The sequence below is a fragment of the Taurulus bubalis genome (genome assembly GCF_910589615.1).
Source record: "Taurulus bubalis genome assembly, chromosome: 1".
Classification (NCBI taxonomy): Eukaryota; Metazoa; Chordata; class Actinopteri; order Perciformes; family Cottidae; genus Taurulus; species Taurulus bubalis.
The window spans coordinates 23236266-23255466 of NC_136589.1; the positions used below are offsets into that span (position 1 = coordinate 23236266).

Below are 19201 nucleotides of genomic sequence, written 5' to 3' on the forward strand. Positions count from 1 at the left end.
TATCTATCTGATATACGTTGACATATATTTATTGCTAAACAATGCATCGTCAGCATAGAGTTTGTTAGAATAACATACTAGATGTGGACACCAGCAGAGTTAAGTGCTTCTTATTTTGTGCCTGACTTTTTCTCATCATTTTGAATTGCATACTAACTAGATTCTGTGGCAGAAGTAATAAGACTGCATGTCAAAAAGGTTACTTTTGCTGGTATTGGGGAGGACATAGAGATATACAAATAGTTTTCTAAGCAGGGAGTAGTCTGATTACATCAACACAGTTGGAAAAATGTAGATAATCAGTGTGAAAACAAAGAGAGGTAATTGGATTTTTAATTAAATACCACGTGTTATTTTCTCATATCAGTGCAAAGTAATCATCAAATGTAACGTAGACCAAATGATGGAGGACTATAATTTGAGGTTCACAAACAAAAAGGCTTCCAGTACAAAAAATGGGACAGCAAATACAAATGAGGCCATTGAACAGCAGTTTTCATAATCCGTGTATGAACATGAGCTGTTAGCTGTCATTGATGCAGACATTCCACATAAATATCAAGCAGGTATTCTATCGAAGAGTTTACTGCTCACACTTGGAATAATCAAAAGGCTTATGGGCCTGCCAAGAACTCCTCCTAGGAAGATCTATTTTTCAGAATCAGTGGACGTTTGAGTTGAGCACCGCTCCCACGAGGACGACTGTATGAAGTGAAGCAGGTTTGATGAAGATATACCCCCCGAGTTCCAATTAGCGGCGCATTCACTGCTCAGATTCATCAAGAGATTGGTCACGGTGGAGGTGCTCACACACAGCTTTTTATGAAATCCGAACAGTCCGACCCCAGAGGTGATGGAGGCGGCATAATCCTGTGCATTATGCATTTTAGATGGTTAATGGGATGGATGGGAGAAATAGGAAATGCAGGCAGCAGGGCATGCGCTGAATAATGAACAATGTCATCAACAGCAGAGGTTGCTCAGAAAAACAAGCATTGGAAATTTGGACTAAAATAATAAAGAGTTCAGCTAGTTTATGCATTTTGTTGTCTGCCCCAACCTTTCTTTTTAGAATATGGGAATAGTTTTGAATACATAAACAAGTGGACAAATAAGCGTTACGTTATTATTAAAGGAGCAGTGTGTAAGATCCAGTGCCATCTAGCAGTGAGGTTGCAACCGCCCGACTACCACTCTGCTCATCCTTCCCTTCTCAAGCGTGTCAGAGAGTTAGGCCTTCCCCGTTCCCAGTTTTTACAAACCCTTGATTCCTCTCCCTGTGTCCTGTTTGTAGTCACATCCAAGCGGAGCAATGAGAAGAGCAATCACGGTAGCTTTCAGGGGACAAAAAAAAGAAAAAGCATCTCTCTATGGCACGTGTTTGGTGTGTCCCTTCTAGGCTGCTGTAGAAATATGGTGGTGAAGAGGACGTGCTCCTTAGGAGAAATGAAGGGCTTGTTCTAAGCCAACACTAGTGGAAACACAGTTATGAATATTATATTCCATTTCTGCCATTGGTCCACCCAACATGCTACAATGGTTCTTTAGGTCATGCCTGTTGCTGATGCTAAATATATATTGCTTCAACATAATGCAGTATTATTGGTAGTATGGCAGTTTTGCTGTATTACGTTTTCTCCTTTAACATAACAGTACAGGAGTACAGTATAGATTTAACTTTTGTCTATTCAAATACGAAAAGTTTCACATGCACTGTCAGTACAGTATTGCTCATAGAATTGTTTTAGAAGCACTGGACCACTTATGCTAGCACAAACACGCTAACATGCTCACAATGACGGTGCTAAGAAAGGGTAATGTTTACTATGTGCTTTAGCTCAGTTTACCTTGTTCGTGTGCTAACAGTAGCACCAAACCACTACTCACTCAGCACAAGCTAATCGCGTTCCAAAGTGAAAACAATTCGCCGACACAAATGTGGACCACATGCGATGGCAATCCAGCCAGTAGTTTTGACTCAAAACCATAAATGTGGAGAAAAAAGTCCTTCAAGAGGAGGTGAATAAACACTGTGGAGGTGTAAAAGAAATACTAACCGAGTTGTAACATAAAGTGCAGGTGATGTACGCGTGTTGGAGCTAACATTTACATTAGCACTATACAACCCTGTGAAACAGATTGTGAAATACATCTTAACACATCCTTGGGAATAAAACTGACAAGATAAACCTCTCTTGTGTTGTAAAATGTCAGAATTTGATTACTGTGTCTGTGCCTTAACTTACACTGCTTCAAACATACAACTCGATACAAAAAAGCTTTTTTTTCTCTCAATCTATGAAAAAAAAGGTAACTTTACCATATTGACAAAGATAAATTCACCAAATATGACAAGCTGATCTTGAACAGCAGATTTACTATTATCACTATTATCATAATCCACCTAATATCTATCTATCTATATGTACACAATATCTATACATAGATACAATATACAATACAATATACAATATCTATATATAGATATTGTTTTCCCTGGAACTTCCTCTCATTTTATTTACCAAAATAGATAATTCCCTTCTCTAAGAATATGTTCAGTATATTCCCTTAATGGGTTTTAATTTCAAGCCAGCTTTTCACTCTTTAATTCTGGCTGTTTGACTTCTCCCCTCAGTAAACCACATGCTGGGTGTGTTTCCTTTAGCATTACTACACTTAATCCTTGCTTCACTGTGCTTAAAACCTTCAACATCCAGCCAAGAACAACACAATTATTATGTTGTTTTTTGGCATCTTTTTCAAGTGGCTGCTTCCTCGTTCCAGAGAGAAAGCGTTTTAGTTTGTGCCTACCGCTTCTCCCCGCTCTTATTTCCTCGTATTTGTAACCATAATCCTTCTCGTCCGCAGTAAGCGACAACACCAAGCTGGCCCTGATGAACAAGTACAAGGACAACATCATCGCCACGAGTCCCATCGACAGCAACCACCAGCAGAACACCCTGCTCCCGCACAACACCTCCACCAGCCAACGCAAACGCATATCCAGCAACACCCGCGGTGAGTCACTGTCCCCCACAGAACTACGCTGTCAAAGACTAGCGGAGATACACGCATCCCATATGACAGCGTCGCTCCATGCCGGCACTGAAAGCTTTGAACTTTAGTTCAGATGATTGTCCTTTTAAGAAGAATGATTCAGTGCTGCCTTTTGAGACGATTTTATTTTATGAAACTGGTATTGTGTTAAGTACTGGTATTGTGTTCAAATTCCATTGAAAAACAGTGAAAAAGTTTAATAGAAAGACAGATCAAGGTGTTCAAATTTGTGTTTGAATGGTGACATCATTGCAAAAATTCAAAGTGAAATTGTAATTTCTCCTCTCATTTTGTGTCAGGGAATATATCACTGATACATTTCAAGAGGACAAAACCGTTTCTGGTCGTGTAAAAAGTGTCTCTGTTGGCGGAGCGGCAGCTTCCATTTCTACGTTTAGGCGGGAGGTTGATTGCTGATCACCTTCGTGCCATTGCAGCTACACACGTAAAACGGAACAAAATATACGTTCGGCATAAAATGCGCTTCATCATTTGTAATCAATACAGCTCCTGTAGTGCCGCCTGTGTACACAGACGGCGTTGATTGCCGGATAGAAGCCTTTCTGGTTCGGTGAGATGAGGGAGACGGGCAACTAGTAAACGTGGCTGGCCCTGAGCCTCTAGGGGGGCATATCCCTTTGAACTGCATCACTGAGAGCTGGCATCTCCTGGAGCCAAAGGCAGCTTCCGTAATCTTGTTGTTAAATGTATACATCCACTTAGAAAATGGAGGGTAGCTAGCAAGAGTCCTCATCACAGAAGCATTTTTTCTTTTTCTTTTTTTGGAGATAATATTTTATCATTTTAATATCTGGAAAGTAATTTGCAGGTAGTGTTAAGGGTGATTAATCAAATTGATTTTCAATTACAATGGATAGATACAACTTTTTGTTCTGGCTTCATTCTGTTTGACTTTGATTCTCCCGTGTCGTGTTTCGCCGCAGCAGACTCATTGATTCATTTGTCACAGTTTTTATATGCAACAGAGAAACATTTCTACACTTTTCAACGGGCGGGTCCGTGCGCCCTCAGCTGAGGCTGACTGTCCTCAGTTCGTCGAGTTCGTGGCTATGTCAGCAACCCACACGGGCTACGCCTCATTTACCATGCTTTTCAGGTGTGATTTATATATTTTTCACATCATACAACCAATGTGTTTATGATGAAATTGTTCACTCGATCACAAAGTTTTTCACAAAGTTCTCCATCGATCTAGCCTCTTGATTCTGCTCCAGACGGATGCATTTAACATTAAACTGTACAAAATCACCTTCCGGGGGATTGTGTGAATACGTTCCGATAAAAAACATGGAGGCCTGAAGTGGAGGTACTCTCAGCAGCGTTGCAATCATTGCCCAGCGGCACACATATTTTATCAACAATTGTTTATCTTTCACAGCTCTGCAGCATGCAGGAAACCACGGTGAGTCACTGAATGCCACCGCACAGGTTTAATCATTGACAACATCACGGATGCCCTTTTGGAAAACTCCCAAGGACCTTGAGACATTTTCAACTCGTTGAACAAAAGTTATCAATAATAACCAATACGGGGCTTTCTTAGAAGAGAAATCAGGACGCATGAGGTCTTTGGAGGACTCTGAGGATAAACTCAGCGTTATAGATGGGAGAGATGAATGCCCTTTGGACAGTGACACAGTAAAAAGTGTTTAGTGTGAATGTGTTGTGAATGTTAACCTTCAAACTGATACATCTTGTTGTTTATTGCGGTCTTCTTGCCAACATACCTCAAACCATATTTGTTTTCAATCTGAAGTGTTTTTTTGTGCGGGATTCCTTTGCACTCACCGCTGTTATCATCACGGACTCCCTGCCAGAGCTGTGATGGTGAAGGAGTCATACTGTGCGACCAACCTGAGGTCATAGGAAGGAGCGTAAATGGTTGGTCCAATAGGGCTGGTGGATTGGTGATGATGTCAAGGTTACCTGCACTTAATCCAGTCCCCACGCTTCCTTTTAAGATGTTGATGAATGTATTCTGTCATATGCCATTAGGGCTCCACTAATAAAAAAAACGAAAAAAAGAATGAAGACAAAAATATTTAGCGAAATTCAGGGGAGCTACCAGCATGTACATGCGATGGAAAATACAAATAAAGGCACAAATAAATAATGCCGTTCTTATTGCACAGTAAGTGACTTGCAAATTGACGTGCCATTCATACGCCAATTGGCGAGACAGGAGTAATGCACAATAGAAATAGAGATAGAGGGGTTACAGTTTATTAAACGTGGAGATACATTATCCCATTATGATAAACAAGAGAAGAAAAAAAGGCAACAACATTTTCAAAATGTCATTTTTGGAAGTGTTCCCTTGACCTCAGACCACAATTCACTTCCTTCTACTTGGCTGCACAAAGGCTTTATTCTCAGCCCAATTAAAAACAATTCTGTGGTGTTAGTCGCTGTGGAGGAATAAACCTTATTATTAGCAAGTACCACAGAGTTCTCTCCAAACTGTCAGGAGGGATTTGTTAAGCTGCAACACAGGAGCACAAGCGAGGAGGTATTCAACTGTGCGTTTCATCACAGACGCCCTTCAATGCATTTGTTTGAGCAACCATCCATTTTAATTACGTTGCATTCATGACCCAACACGGCTCATGGAACAGTTTGGATTCTAGATTTAGGTTCTTCCTGTGTGACCTTCACTGTTTCAGTGTTTACCTGCACCCACCATGGCTTTCCAGCTATGAGAGTTCAAATCATAGAAAAAGAGAGAGGAGGAAAAAAAACAACGTTCATGCGAACCCTTTTATCAATAATGGAAGGCGAGAACAAAGAGCGAATGCCCCAAAGGCCCACGCAGAGAAGCGTCACTTGGCACCATCGGCGGTGTTGGAATATTTAAAACTTCACTGCCCTGAAACCCTGTAACACGGTTTCAGAGAACTGCAAAACAACACAGCCATGTTTACCTTTCCAGCCAGTCCATGAGGCTTTATACCAAAGTGATGAAACAATCGAAAGGTCCAAGGCCGTGTTCAGACACTAGTGCCGCGTCCAAAAAAAAAAGTAAAAGCCCTGCTCATTCATTTTAATGAGATCGCTTTGTTGGCACAGCGAGGGTTCTCACAAAAAAAATGTAGGGTCCTCTGGCAATGTCATCTGGCAACGCTATGCGTTGGCCAATCAAATGTTTGCCAACATACATTCCAAGTGATTACTTTGCAATGTGAATGACATAATTCTACTGTTTATCAAGCCATGACAAGTTGTAAAATTCTGCCTGGAAGTATTAATGGAGATAGAACAAATATGGTTCACTACAAGTTGAAAAAAATAAAAGCGAGCCCCACTTTGTGTGTGTTTTCCTTACAACGACCTCTTGTGGTTCAGTGCATAATTAGTATGAAGTTGTTATAGGACTGGACAAGCTTTTGATCGTCTACGAATATCCAGCAATACGGGTGTTTGTGTAGTATTATATTATTATATTATAGTTTGTGTGTCAGTGTCTAAAGTGATTTTAGAAAAAATACTATATTTGCGATGAACTATATACTCAGAACCTGAGGACCTGTCAAATGTGTGTCAAATGTGTCCCAGGGTTTGCGATGTAGTGAGTGGATGTCCTTCTTTTACCTGGAGGCCATTTAACCCTTATCGCCTTGTTTATTGTTTCAATTAATTCATTTAATTATTATCACAATAACAAGCAACCAGGTGGCCTCATAACAATATAATAGTTTAGGAGAATATCACCAAAGGTTAAATTCTACTAATTGACACTTAATCTTGTCTATAGATCAGAGCCAATAGTCTAATCTTTTGGCATCGAGCTGATTAGATCCGGCTCCTTTGACTGAATTAAATTCCAATAAGTAACCAGGATCATCAATCAATGTGTCATGTTCATGACACACAGCGTTTACTTTCACGAGTAACCGCTGAGTCTGTGGAGAACTCTGACCAACCACAAGAGGCCTCCATAGGTTCCCGGCCAAGATTCTGCACATGCTCGGTTCCACACCCCAGCTTGGTTCTGTGCCATTCTCTGCCTCTACCTATGTTTAGATTCTCGCTCGCAGCTGCCCCGGCTGTTGAACTCGTGGGGGAGACTAACATCGTAAATCACATGACTGACTTGCTCGTGAGCATGTTCTTTCCGCCGACCTATCCATGGTTTCGCTCAACACCCAGAAACAAAACAGAGAAGGTCTCCTCGTAATGAACTCAGCTGCATTGTCCTTATTTTGACTAAAGGAATGCAGAATGTGAAACCAGACAGTAACGGAGTAGGCACAAAAGGATCCCTGCTCGCTCATTATACTCGTTGTATCAGCTTTGTTTGTGAAAGTACAAGGATTTGCCTCCTAATGCATTCAACTAACACACACATACACACACACACACACAGCACTTTTGAAATTTCCGTATTTCCTGATACAGGTTGGTATTCTCCAAAGCCAGCTGCATAGGAATGAGGCTGTCTCAGCAGGCAATTAGATCTGCTGCGTGCAGTTTTTTGAGCCGCCGTTGTTGCCGTTTCCAGTCAACAGTTTTCATCTCCGTCATAAAATATGCACAGACGGAGCTACTGTGTTCCTCAGTGGACAACTTCTGTGCATGTATGAGTGGGAGGAGGAGGCAGGTGAGGTATGACTCTTTCCCCCCTTTTCATTTTTTGTTGTTGTCTTTTTTTCTTTTTGCTGAAAATGCCCAAGAGCCTCTCACCACTTCCACATGTCAGCACATTTAACGGACTCCAGTGTTACTTCTTCAAAAGCAACCGCAACCACAAGGTCGTCAAATGGGAGACGGTACAATGTCCGAGGGCGTGAATGGAGAGGCCCCGGGCCTGCATGAGCGTCTCATGGTCATCATTGCTGAGCAGGTGTATGATTATGCCTAATTGGTTGTGGACCGCGCACTGTAATTCAATTCAATTCAGTTTATTTTGTATAGCCCCAAATCTCTCATTTTTACTCGGAGGGCTTTACAATCTGCACACATACGACATCCCTGTCCCGGGACCTCACATTGGATCAGGGAAAACTCCCCAAAAAACAGAAAAAAAACGTTCACAGGGAAAAAAGGCAAGAAACCTTCAGGAGAGCAACAGAGGAGGAACCCTCTAACCATATGGACAGAAGCAATAGATGTCATGTGACCAGAATGAACAACATAACAGAGTTACAGCACATTCAATGAATATGACAGAAATTATTCGCGTGGGTGATAATTCACCCCGCCTCGCAGTAATAATTGCGGGCGCCATTACTCAAGGGTCCTCCCGTAACTTAAGGATGGATGGATGGAAACAAGCCAACACCAACACACAAGCCAATATAACGACGGAATGAATGAATGGCGTCAGGAGAGCGAGACCATGTTGGAGCTGTTTTGACGTTGGCGACGTACTTGTGTTCTCTCTCTTTCTCGAGCCCCATTATACATTGTTTTGTTTACATTTGGTTCACATCACGCCATGGGGAATACTGCTTTTTCCTTCTGCGCCCTTTGTTCAACACTTTGTAACATCAAAGTCAATAGAATGATGAGAGAAGATGTCCCGTTGACACGGTATGATGAGGAAGACTTCCCTCTCTTTGAGACGCTGAGAAACCTTCAAGCTCATCCTTCCTCTCCTGCCGTTGGCCCTCTCTTCTCTTTGTGGGCTCCCCTCTCAATTTTCCTCCTTTGTGTCTTTCAGAAAAACTTTTTTTTCTTGTATCAGATATATTGCTCAAATCGCCACTGCTTTACGCCCAGGTTTATCTTTTTCAAAAGGGCAAAAGCATTATTTCGAGTTGATTATTTACACGGTGTCACAGTGCCAGCAGTAGCAGTCATTGCCATGACAACAATCTCCCAACACAATGTTCTGCCCTCAGCCTCTGCAGCGCAGACAATTGCTGTTTGTTTGTGAACTTTCCGCTCCCGCTTTAATTCTACTATTCTAAAATATTAATATTAATATTCTAATATTAATATTCTGCAAGCATCTTTGATCCCGCATTAGTGTCTTAAAATTATTATAAAGGAGGACATCTGAGAATGTGGAATAACGTGTCCAATTATCTCCATAATCTCGTGAGCTAGAGATCATTATTTGGATTGATAGAATATGTCCACGACGGTTTAACTTGCAGCAGTCTTGCATGTCTAGAGAGAGCCTTCTCAGTCACAGGGGAAAAAAAGAATATTGTTACTTATTCAACTGTCAAATCTTTTCACACTACCGATAGTTAATTAAGACAAAGAGTGAAGGAAGCTGCAGTAACCTTATTGTCAGCTCTTTGAGTACAATATGTTTTCTGTTGGTTGGAGTCTGTTGCCCCTCAGATGCTCACCAGTTTATTACAACATAAGATGTAGAACTTGTAAACACGGGTGATAGCCTTCACAAAAACATATGTAGCCAAATATACACTCACCTAAAGGATTATTATGAACATCTGTTCAATTTCTCAATAATGCAAATATCTAATCAACCAATCACATGGCAGTTGCTTCAATGCATTCAGGGGTGTGGTCCTAGTCAAGACAATCTCCTGAACTCCAAACTGAATGTCAGAATGGGAAAGAAAGGTGATTTAAGCAATTTTGAGCGTGGCATGGTTGTTGGTGCCAGACGGGCCGGTCTGAGTATTTCACAATCTGCTCAGTTACTGGGATTTTCACGCACAACCATTTCTAGGGTTTACAAAGAATGGTGTGAAAAGGGAAAAACATCCAGTACGCGGCAGTCCTATGGGAGAAAATGCCTCGTTGATGCTAGAGGTCAGAGGAGCATGGGCCGACTGATTCAAGCTGATAGAAGAGCAACTTTGACTGAAATAACCACTCGTTACAACCGAGGTATGCAGCAAAGCATTTGTGAAGCTACAACATGCACAACCTTGAGGCGGATGGGCTACAACAGCAGAAGACCCCACCGGGTACCACTCATCGCCACTACAAATAGGAAAAAGAGGCTAACAAAGCTCACCAAAATTGGACAGTTGAAGACTGGAAAAATGTTGCCTGGTCTGATGAGTCTCGATTTCTGTTGAGACATTCAGATGGTAGAGTCAGAATTTGGCGTAAACAGAATAAGAACATGGATCCATCATGCCTTGTTACCACTGTGCAGGCTGGTGGTGGTGGTGTAATGGTGTGGGGGATGTTTTCTTGGCACACTTTAGGCCCCTTCGTGCCAATTGGGCATCATTTAAATGCCACGGCCTACCTGAGCATTGTTTCTGACCATGTCCATCCCTTTATGGCCACCATGTACCCATCCTCTGATGGCTACTTCCAGCAGGATAATGCACCATGTCACAAAGCTCCAATCATTTCTAATTGGTTTCTTGAACATGACAATGAGTTCACTGTACTAAAATGGCCCCCACAGTCACCAGATCTCAACCCAATAGAGCATCTTTGGGGTGTGGTGGAACGGGAGCTTCGTGCCCTGGATGTGCATCCCACAAATCTCCATAAACTGCAAGATGCTATCCTATCAATATGGGCTAACAATAAAACTAGTTTCTCCATAAAGAATCACACAAAAGCTCCACTTTGAATATTGTGTTTTCCAGAGATGTGCCCTTAACTTGCTTGGAAATAAATCACTCCGCATGAAGAAAAGCTGAAACATGTACTAATCAGCCAAAGGATTCTTAGTCAGCTGAGATCAAATCAACCAATTAGTCGACTAATCAACACAGAGAGGGCAGCCCTGGTTGTGAAGTTAGCATCCAGTAGTGAAAGTGAAGTCAATGAGAGATCGATTTGATTCATTAGCTGAAGTGATTTTTTTCTTCCTCGTACATCCTGCTCCGTACGTTCAGAAGTCCTCTATTCTCTTGTCTTTACATGATTCAAAGTTGTGTTTTCATAAAAAAAGAAGAAGAATAAAACCTTCTTTCATTTGAATTTCAGTCTTTTAGCTTTGTGATTTGAAATGTGTGCTGCTTTCCTAATTAATCTTGCTGACGGAGTGGTTGTATTTCTCTTACAAATCCTTCTTTTCATACGCTACTCTTCGTATGAGCGCTGTCGATGTGGCCGTGGCATCCTCACCCCCTCATGAGTTTGTTTATGTCCCCATCTCTCATGTTAGGATTGCATGGATTGTCATTCTGGTGTCATCCCCCTTACTCTCTCTCAATCCTCTCCAGCACCCTTCCATATTTATAGAGCTCTGGAGCACTGGACGTAATAACTTTTTTTCTTGCTTTATAAGAGGCACTTTTTGCCTGCTGCGCATGCTGAGTCGGGAGCCAACACCATGCGGGGAATACTTTTCATTTTCACAGGAGTGAGCGAGCGCTCTGGTTTTAATGGTGAAGGCTGACGAACACCCGCTCTGCGAGATTTCGTCTTCATTCTTAAAAGGAGGCCCTTTTATTCTCCTCTGTAAAACAGGGATTATATTTCAAGGGCCATTTCCGGTCAGAGCGTTGAAGGCAACCCCGCTGATGGAACGTCACAACGTGTACGCATCGGGCTGAATCTGTGAGCCTCGTGGAAAGCATCTCATTTCCCACTAATTGGACGTTTTTCAAACTATACGCTGGTAAACTTTCATATGGTCGTGTATGGTTCTTTGATTTCTTTTTGACTTATTGCTGTAAATGTTAATTCAGTGAAATTCAAACGCAGATCTCCGCGTTAGGTCAGCTTCCACTCACCTCAGAAGCAGCAAAATATAGACTTTTCTTTCAACCGCCACCGGGAACGCTTTTGCTCTTGTGCATCACAGAGAAAGAAAAAAACACGATGTCCCACTATGAACCGCTTTAAAAAAAAGTTATTTCAGTGTAGTACTTACAATAGTGTAGCCAACGGTCCTTTTATGTTCTCTCCTCTCTCAAACTCAAAGCTGTCCTTGGCGGCTCTGCTCTACTCGGGTGCTTTAGAGAGCCACTCGAAAGCCTCATTTACCAAAGTTTGAGCTTGAGAGTCCTAATGAAATAATAAACCCCATAAGAACAGGTGGTGTGGTTTGGTTGGTCGAGGTCTTTGCTCAGTATAAACCAGGGGTGTCCAAACTACGGCCCGCGGGCCAACTGCGGCCCGCGTCCCATATTTATTGGCCCGTGGCAAGTTCTAGAAATATAATGAAGTGAATGTCAAGCAAATGGCAGCTAAACTGCTAGCTCAACAATCATATTTTTGCCGTCCAAACAAAACACAATAAAATGCCACATGAGCAGCTACGAGGTCGCTCAGCTCACAGCGCGACACGGAAACCTCTGAGACGAGACTTCATAACACAAAGCCTCACTGAAGCCGCAGGAATAATGTGCCCGGAAAAGATGCCTGATATTGAAGCTGAACACGGGACCTACTCTCTCACCCTGAGGTGCGCAGCTCAGAGGTTGCAGCGGTTTTATTCCCTGAGGTCAGAGTTGACCAGTTTTTGAAAGAGGACCAACCTCTTCATGAGCTGAATGACCCTCTATGGTTGGCAGACCTGCCATTTCTAGTCGATATCTTACTTATCATCTCAACACACTGAGCAAGAGCCTGCAAGACAAAGAGCAGGTACCACAACCTCACGCACACATGAAGGCGTTCTGTGTGAAGCTCCGTCTCTATGAGACACAACTACACAACGTCAACGCTGCGCTCTTCCCCACGCTGTCTGAAATCAAATGAGCTTTTCCAGAGGTCAACCTTTCTGCTAAAAAGGGGAAATATGTGTCTTTCATCACGTGTCATGACAGAATTCAGTCAGTGCTTCCTTTTTGTTAATCAACCTGTTCTCTTCCTGATGATGCAGAAGAAATGGAAGAGAGTCTGAACTAGAACTGATGGAGATGCAGTGTGATGATTCTCTGAAGAACCAGCATCATTTTCTCTCCCTACCTGACTTCTACGAAGGCTTGGAAAAGACCACATTTCCTCTGATGCGATTTTTTAAAATATTAAATATAATATATATATATATATATATATATATATATATAATATATTTAAAAAAAGAATATATATATATATATATATATATATATATATATATATATATATATAAGCATAATTGACCTCGTTTGATTCATTTTGCAATATACCTCACCTGAGTGGCCGAGAAGTTCGTATATTTTTCTGTTTGTGGCCCTCGGTGAAAAACGTTTGGACACCCCTGGTATAAACGTATAGAGCACAATCTATATAAGTGTGTCTATAATTTGAAAGTGTTCTCACAGACCCTGAAATAAGAAGGCTGAAAATCATACAAAGCCTGATTTTCAGCCCAATTGTCTAATTTTTCCGACAGAAAAAACAAATAACAATATAACATGGCTTTACATAATGGCTTTAATGTTGGGGTGGATATGGACAAGTCTATCAACAGTCAGTGTCTTGGGATTCGAGGCGCACTAGGTTTGCTTTTCATTTGTGCTGAAATTATGAATTGATTGTCGGAAAGTGTATCGACGGCGATTCAGAAAAAGCAATTCTTTGACTTGGAACAAGTTTAATGCTCAAATGGATCTAGTTTGTATGTTGTGTTGTCGCACCATGTCGGGGTCAAAAACTGGAAATGGTACTGGAAATAAGGAAATCGACCATCAGACAGCCAGTCTAGCATACTGGCAGCTTCAGAGGCTCTTTGAGGATGTACTTGGGCACAATGCTGATGCCGGCATGCTGCCGTACAGTGACGATGCTAATATCCTAACTTACTGGTGGTCTCCTGACAGGGGCTGGGTGATTATGGAGAAAAATCCAATATCATGACCAACTACCGTATTATTGCACCATTGTTGTGGGTTTGACTATTGATGCTTTCATAAAGATATTTACAGCCTGGTGTTTTAGGCCTCGTTTCATCTCTGAATATGAGGCTGTGCATGTCAAGTTAATTTGGCTTTGCTAGATCTGTTTTCCTAAAGAGCAGAGGGCCACTGAGTCGCTCTTCAACGTCCTTATTAGTGTTGCCTTTACGATCAAGTGGTCACGAGGAAGTGGTCCCGGTTCCTCCAGTGCCCATATGGTATGTCTGGCCCGCCGTAGACCCGTTGTGGTTCCGTTCTTGGCGAGGCAAATGTCAGCTACGGTGGATTCCTGAGCGTACGTGTGTAGTCGCTGTGACTCCTTTAGTTCAAGTTAAATTGGTCATTTAGCTTCTTAAACTCAACACAGTATTTTTTTCTCTTTATTGTTTAATTAACATCATCCTCATCCAGCTTTAGGCCACACATCATCGACCTTAGGACAGAAGTATTAAAAATAGAACAACATGTCGGCCTGAGAGATTGAGGCGGCCACAAAACAAGCAAAAAACGGATCTAATCTAAAAACATCATTAAAATCCTTTCCAAGGAAATTAATTGCGTTTTTTCAAAAGGGGAATGTTATACAGTGAGACACCTCTTTTGAGAACTTTATGTGTTTACATGTCTCACATTATTAAAATGTCCCTGCATGATGAATATCAAACTATTTTGCCTCACTTTAAAAAAGTTGCTCTGATGTCACTAAAGAACAGAACTGACCTGCTGGTATGATATATTAATACTATTTTCTACTTTCACCAAGTTAAATCTTTTAATAAAGCTTCTGTCATGGTAATAACTTCCAAATATGCATTCATTTTCTTAATTGTAACCCTTCAAATGTTATTTTTCATAGTACCATTGCTGTTTTGTTTTTTTATGAAGAAAAGAAATCACAAAAATGTAATTATTTCTGTTGACTAAATGCGATGTGGGATTTGTTTTCAACAATGTGAAATATGTCAATGATCAGCAACATTGATTCTGATGCATGTCTAGTTTTTTTGCAGGAAACCAGCAGAAAAGCATTTATTCGCCCCTATAGGACAAACTAATTCTGATGGAAAATGGTACAAAACGTAAAACGTACAATTTTGAAACCAGGGCCCTATTTCTCGTACGTGGTTCAACAAAGTCGATCTAATGTCCTATTATCCAGCTGAAGTTAGCGAGATGATTAACATCAGGCTAACTCGGTTTCTCAACGGCAGATCCGTGCTGAAACGGTTTCATTAATTCTAACCAGACGTCAGTCATCTGGATAAATGCGCGTGGCCGTTGCTCTTCAGAAGGGATAATAATGGAGCACTGACACCACGATGTTCTAACAGTACAATGGAAAATAAACTCAGAGGAACCTTTTTTTTTCTCTCTGCTGAGAAGCAAGAGATGATCATGAACGCATATGAGGAAGTCAATACCTTAACCATGGCAAAATCTAATGCTGCATTCACAGCAAATGATTCACAACATTTTTGCAACTAGGGACCACCAGTATGTTAGGATTTTTGCAAATATATCAGACAAGTTAAATGCATCAGTGTTGGGAAAATGTATCGGCTAATTTTAAGTGCTTCATCACCCAAGTCATTTAAATGTGCGTGCTGGCAGTAGTATACAGATTAATATATACTTATGAGGATATATGTACTGTATGTGCATATGTATCATGTACTATATATGTGTATATACATGTATGTGTAGATTGCCATACAACTAGGAGTTTTAATATGTGTATGGGCGGATCAGTATGTATGTATTATTCATAATCAGAAATTCAATCAATTGAAGCAGTGATAAGAAATTGTGTATGATTCTCTGTATTCTTCTTATCAGAGTCCACCGTAATCATTTTCTACAATAATGATATGTATGGTGTACTAATAACACTGTCATAATTATGAGTGCTTTCAAAACATCGATAAGTTTGTTAAGCGCTAAATAAACGTTACGAAACAACATGGCATGCAGCGGTCTATAGTCAATGTCTGTGAGACGGGGTGTGTGGTAATCAATGTCCACGGCTCGAGCAGATCTCGTAAATAAGTGATTCCTTGTCGGCAGAATCAATATCGCTCGAACAGGAAGTCATGATGATGTGAGAACGGATCTTGGCGATCTGGAAGAACTCTCTCCCTATAAAACTAATATAACTAATATCGCTCCTTCATCAATGAGGAAGGGAGCTGCCATTTTTTTGTCCGGTGGGAGTGGCCAACTTATCCAGTGAATTGAAGTTAGCCTGCGCTGGAGCAGGTTCACATTTTTCTAAACTTGCTTCGAGGAACCAAAAAGCCTGACCTACGTCATCTTATCATTATGATTTTATGCTGTGACGGTCGTTGGATCAAACATTTTGGGTTTTAATGAATGTCAATGTGAACATTTTTGTCCTGAAGGATGTGAGTGTCTGTATTTTGGCTACCGTATTTTTTGCACTATATGGCGCACTAGATTATAAGACGCACTGTCAATGAATGGTCTATTTTTTTTCATATATAAAGCGCACTATAAGGCACATTAAGCGAAAAAAAAGATAAGTCAGTCAAACTTTATTAAACGCGTTCACAATAACTCTCAACATTATTCATTATTCGTTAATGAGCGTATTCACAATAACTACCAACCGTGTTTAGTGGTAACATGTAAAAAACACATTCTGATACCGCTAAATCAAACGTTAGCGGATTCACAAAAACTCAAAAAATTGTTCAGTTATAACACGTAAAATACAACACAATACACTCACTTTTTCAGTTTATTCCTAGTCCATAAATTCTTCATCTTCAGTGTCCGAGTTTGCTTCAGTTGTTTTTTGACAGCATCGGTGAGATGGCCGCACATGGAGTCGCAGATCAATAGGGACGGAGATTTGTGAAAAAAGCCATCCGGTTTTCTGATGTAAATTTATCTCAGCCACTCACTCATCTTTTCCTCGTCCATCCAGCCCTTTGGGTTAGCAAAGGGCTAAAACAGTATGTATTACTCCGCGACGTCCTGGCTACGGTAGCCGCAATGCTGCAAGCGGTGCGGCTTTGTAGTTTACCAAAGTCGTACTAAACCAGAATTAATCCATATGTAAGGCTCTTCGGATTATAATGCGCACTGTCGTTTTTTTTAAAGGCTTTTAAGTGCGCCCTATAGTGCAAAAAATACGGTACTAAGCTTATATATTGTTTTATAGCCGCTTAGGTTGAATTTCCAAAATAAATAACACCCTTCCAAAAATGCATGCCATCTGCATTAAAAACAGCCGAAAAACAAAACAAAAAAACGTGTCGCTAGTGATGCACAGGAGGTCCGCTAGAGTTATTTTGTACTTCTTGAAACATATTATATTATTGAAAAAGTAGCTCTTTAGTAGCACACTGAATACATTTCCAGAGGACGTTGTTCCCTGCCAGTAAACATTTCCTGGGGTGAAATTTCCTGGTGCTGAAACAATGGTGTCATAAAAAAAAAAATAGCCTCCCCACTTGTGAAGTGAAGCAACGGCAACATCTGCGCTTGCCTGATAGTCACGGCTGCCAATAATATTTACACTACGCGTTCATTTCTTCACTGCTCATTGTTCTAAAACCGACGATATGAAAAGCTGATGAAGCTGCTGTCATGAAAAAGTCCTTCTCAGTCTGTCATATTGTTGTAGCTGCCAATAGCGTTTTCATTCCCACGTTTTTTTGTTGTTTTTTTTTTTATTTTTTGGAGGGATCCTCTCCAGTTTAATCAAACGCGACGTCAGGGGTTTTTTAAAGCTCTTGCCGCTGAGCAACGTTAGCACGAGTTTTGTTTCAGTTTACACACGCGTCCCGCTGAGGCAGCAAATCTTTGCTGCTTTGATGGATTTTCCCCCTCACTTTGTGATCCGCAATCCGCTAAACACTTGTAAGACAAGCCTCGATACATGCCCTCTAAATATAGCTAATGCCTCTGCTAGAACACGCTCAGCTGAGATGCATTACAGACGAGTGGTATTGTAAGAGCAGTTTTTGTTCCTCGTCCTTCATATCGTACTGTAGCTTTAAATGACGGACCCATCGAGCTCCATTCACTTCCCTCCCACCTCGAAGACCATCTCACCAAAGTGCAAAATGGAGAACGATTAAATGGTGTGAGTGGGACTATAATCCCAAACAAAGCTTTCTTTTAAATTTTTCGGCTTCCTTTGTTTTTCTCTCCCAGTTGTTTTTGAAGGATTGTGTATTGCCATTTTAATTTCATGAATGTGAAGATGCAAAAGGTAAAAACAAACACACTCTAAATAGGAGTCATGTTGGTATCATCCGGCAAAAGACCACAGCCCAAATATGCCTTGTACGTGTTTCGCTGTTCATGTGCTCCATCTCACACACTGCATTCATGTCCTCCACTGTTTTCCATCTGTACCTTTTTAAATGGTTTAATTTTCAGCCTTCCCAATGTAACTTCACTAGTTTGCCCTTTACGACTCCTTTAAATAACAACATATCAGATTACGCTGTCATACAATTAAACTGCACTTTCAATTACGCTTCGAGGGAAACATATTTTCTGACAGATTATGGACGCAGTTTAAAACAGTTTGAAACGCATGATCAAAGTTGTAAATTGAAACACAACACACACAAAAAAGGAAAAACACTTTCCACAAAAAAAATAATCCATAGCATCAAACAAAAACGCAACAAAAGTACTTGATTCACACGGGACACAAACAGTAGTCTCCTGTTAAAGCCCTGTGTTTTTTGATCCATCCACTATTCCAACCTCCTCCCGAAGCGGGCTCATTTGAAACTTGTGATACGTCAAAATAAAGCGTAATCCACGAGACAAAATACCTTTACTTTGAAACGTTCTTCACGATGCAGTTTGGTTGAAGTTAACGCCTTAATCCACAGTCAGCTGTAAAAATAGGCTGGGTCTCTCTCTCTTTCTCTCTTTCTCTCTCTTGTTCATTGGAGGCAGACCACTAAATTACCAATGTAAAATCATAAATATTGCATACTGCAAATACTTTGTCACTATGATATTAGTTTTGATGCACAACCACCTTGTGGTTCCAGCTCCTCAGATGTGAGAGTGTGCAGCTTTTTCTTCATACTTTTACATTTTTGGGTTCACAAGCAATCTTAAAACATCCTTCGGAGCTTTCACTATTCTCTGACATTGTATTGACTGAAGGATTATTCAATTAAAAATAATAATAATAATAGCTACAATGACACCACTGTCAATATTCATTACAGTGTATTTGTTTATCCAAATGTATTGCAAATGAGTCAAGCTTTACATGTAATACGCCTAATCCAAAAGAAACCTTAGGAGAAGCCTACGTAGGACTTTGTTGTGGGACTAAAATTTGCATCATGATTAAGATAAAATAATAAAATGATAAATCAGGCAGAGAGAAGCATCATAATGAGAGAGCT

General features: G+C 40.8%; 1 protein-coding gene across 1 annotated transcript in view; it reads left to right on the plus strand.

Moving 5' to 3' along the window:
• astn1 (astrotactin 1) overlaps positions 1 to 19201 on the plus strand; it is a gene marked incomplete at its 3' end in the record, with an annotated part of 417666 nt that overhangs the window by 103119 nt on the left and 295346 nt on the right. The window contains exon 5 of the mRNA XM_079222970.1: positions 2869 to 3018. Coding sequence (XP_079079096.1) covers positions 2869 to 3018 — 150 coding nt within the window. The remainder of the gene's footprint in view (positions 1 to 2868; positions 3019 to 19201) is intronic.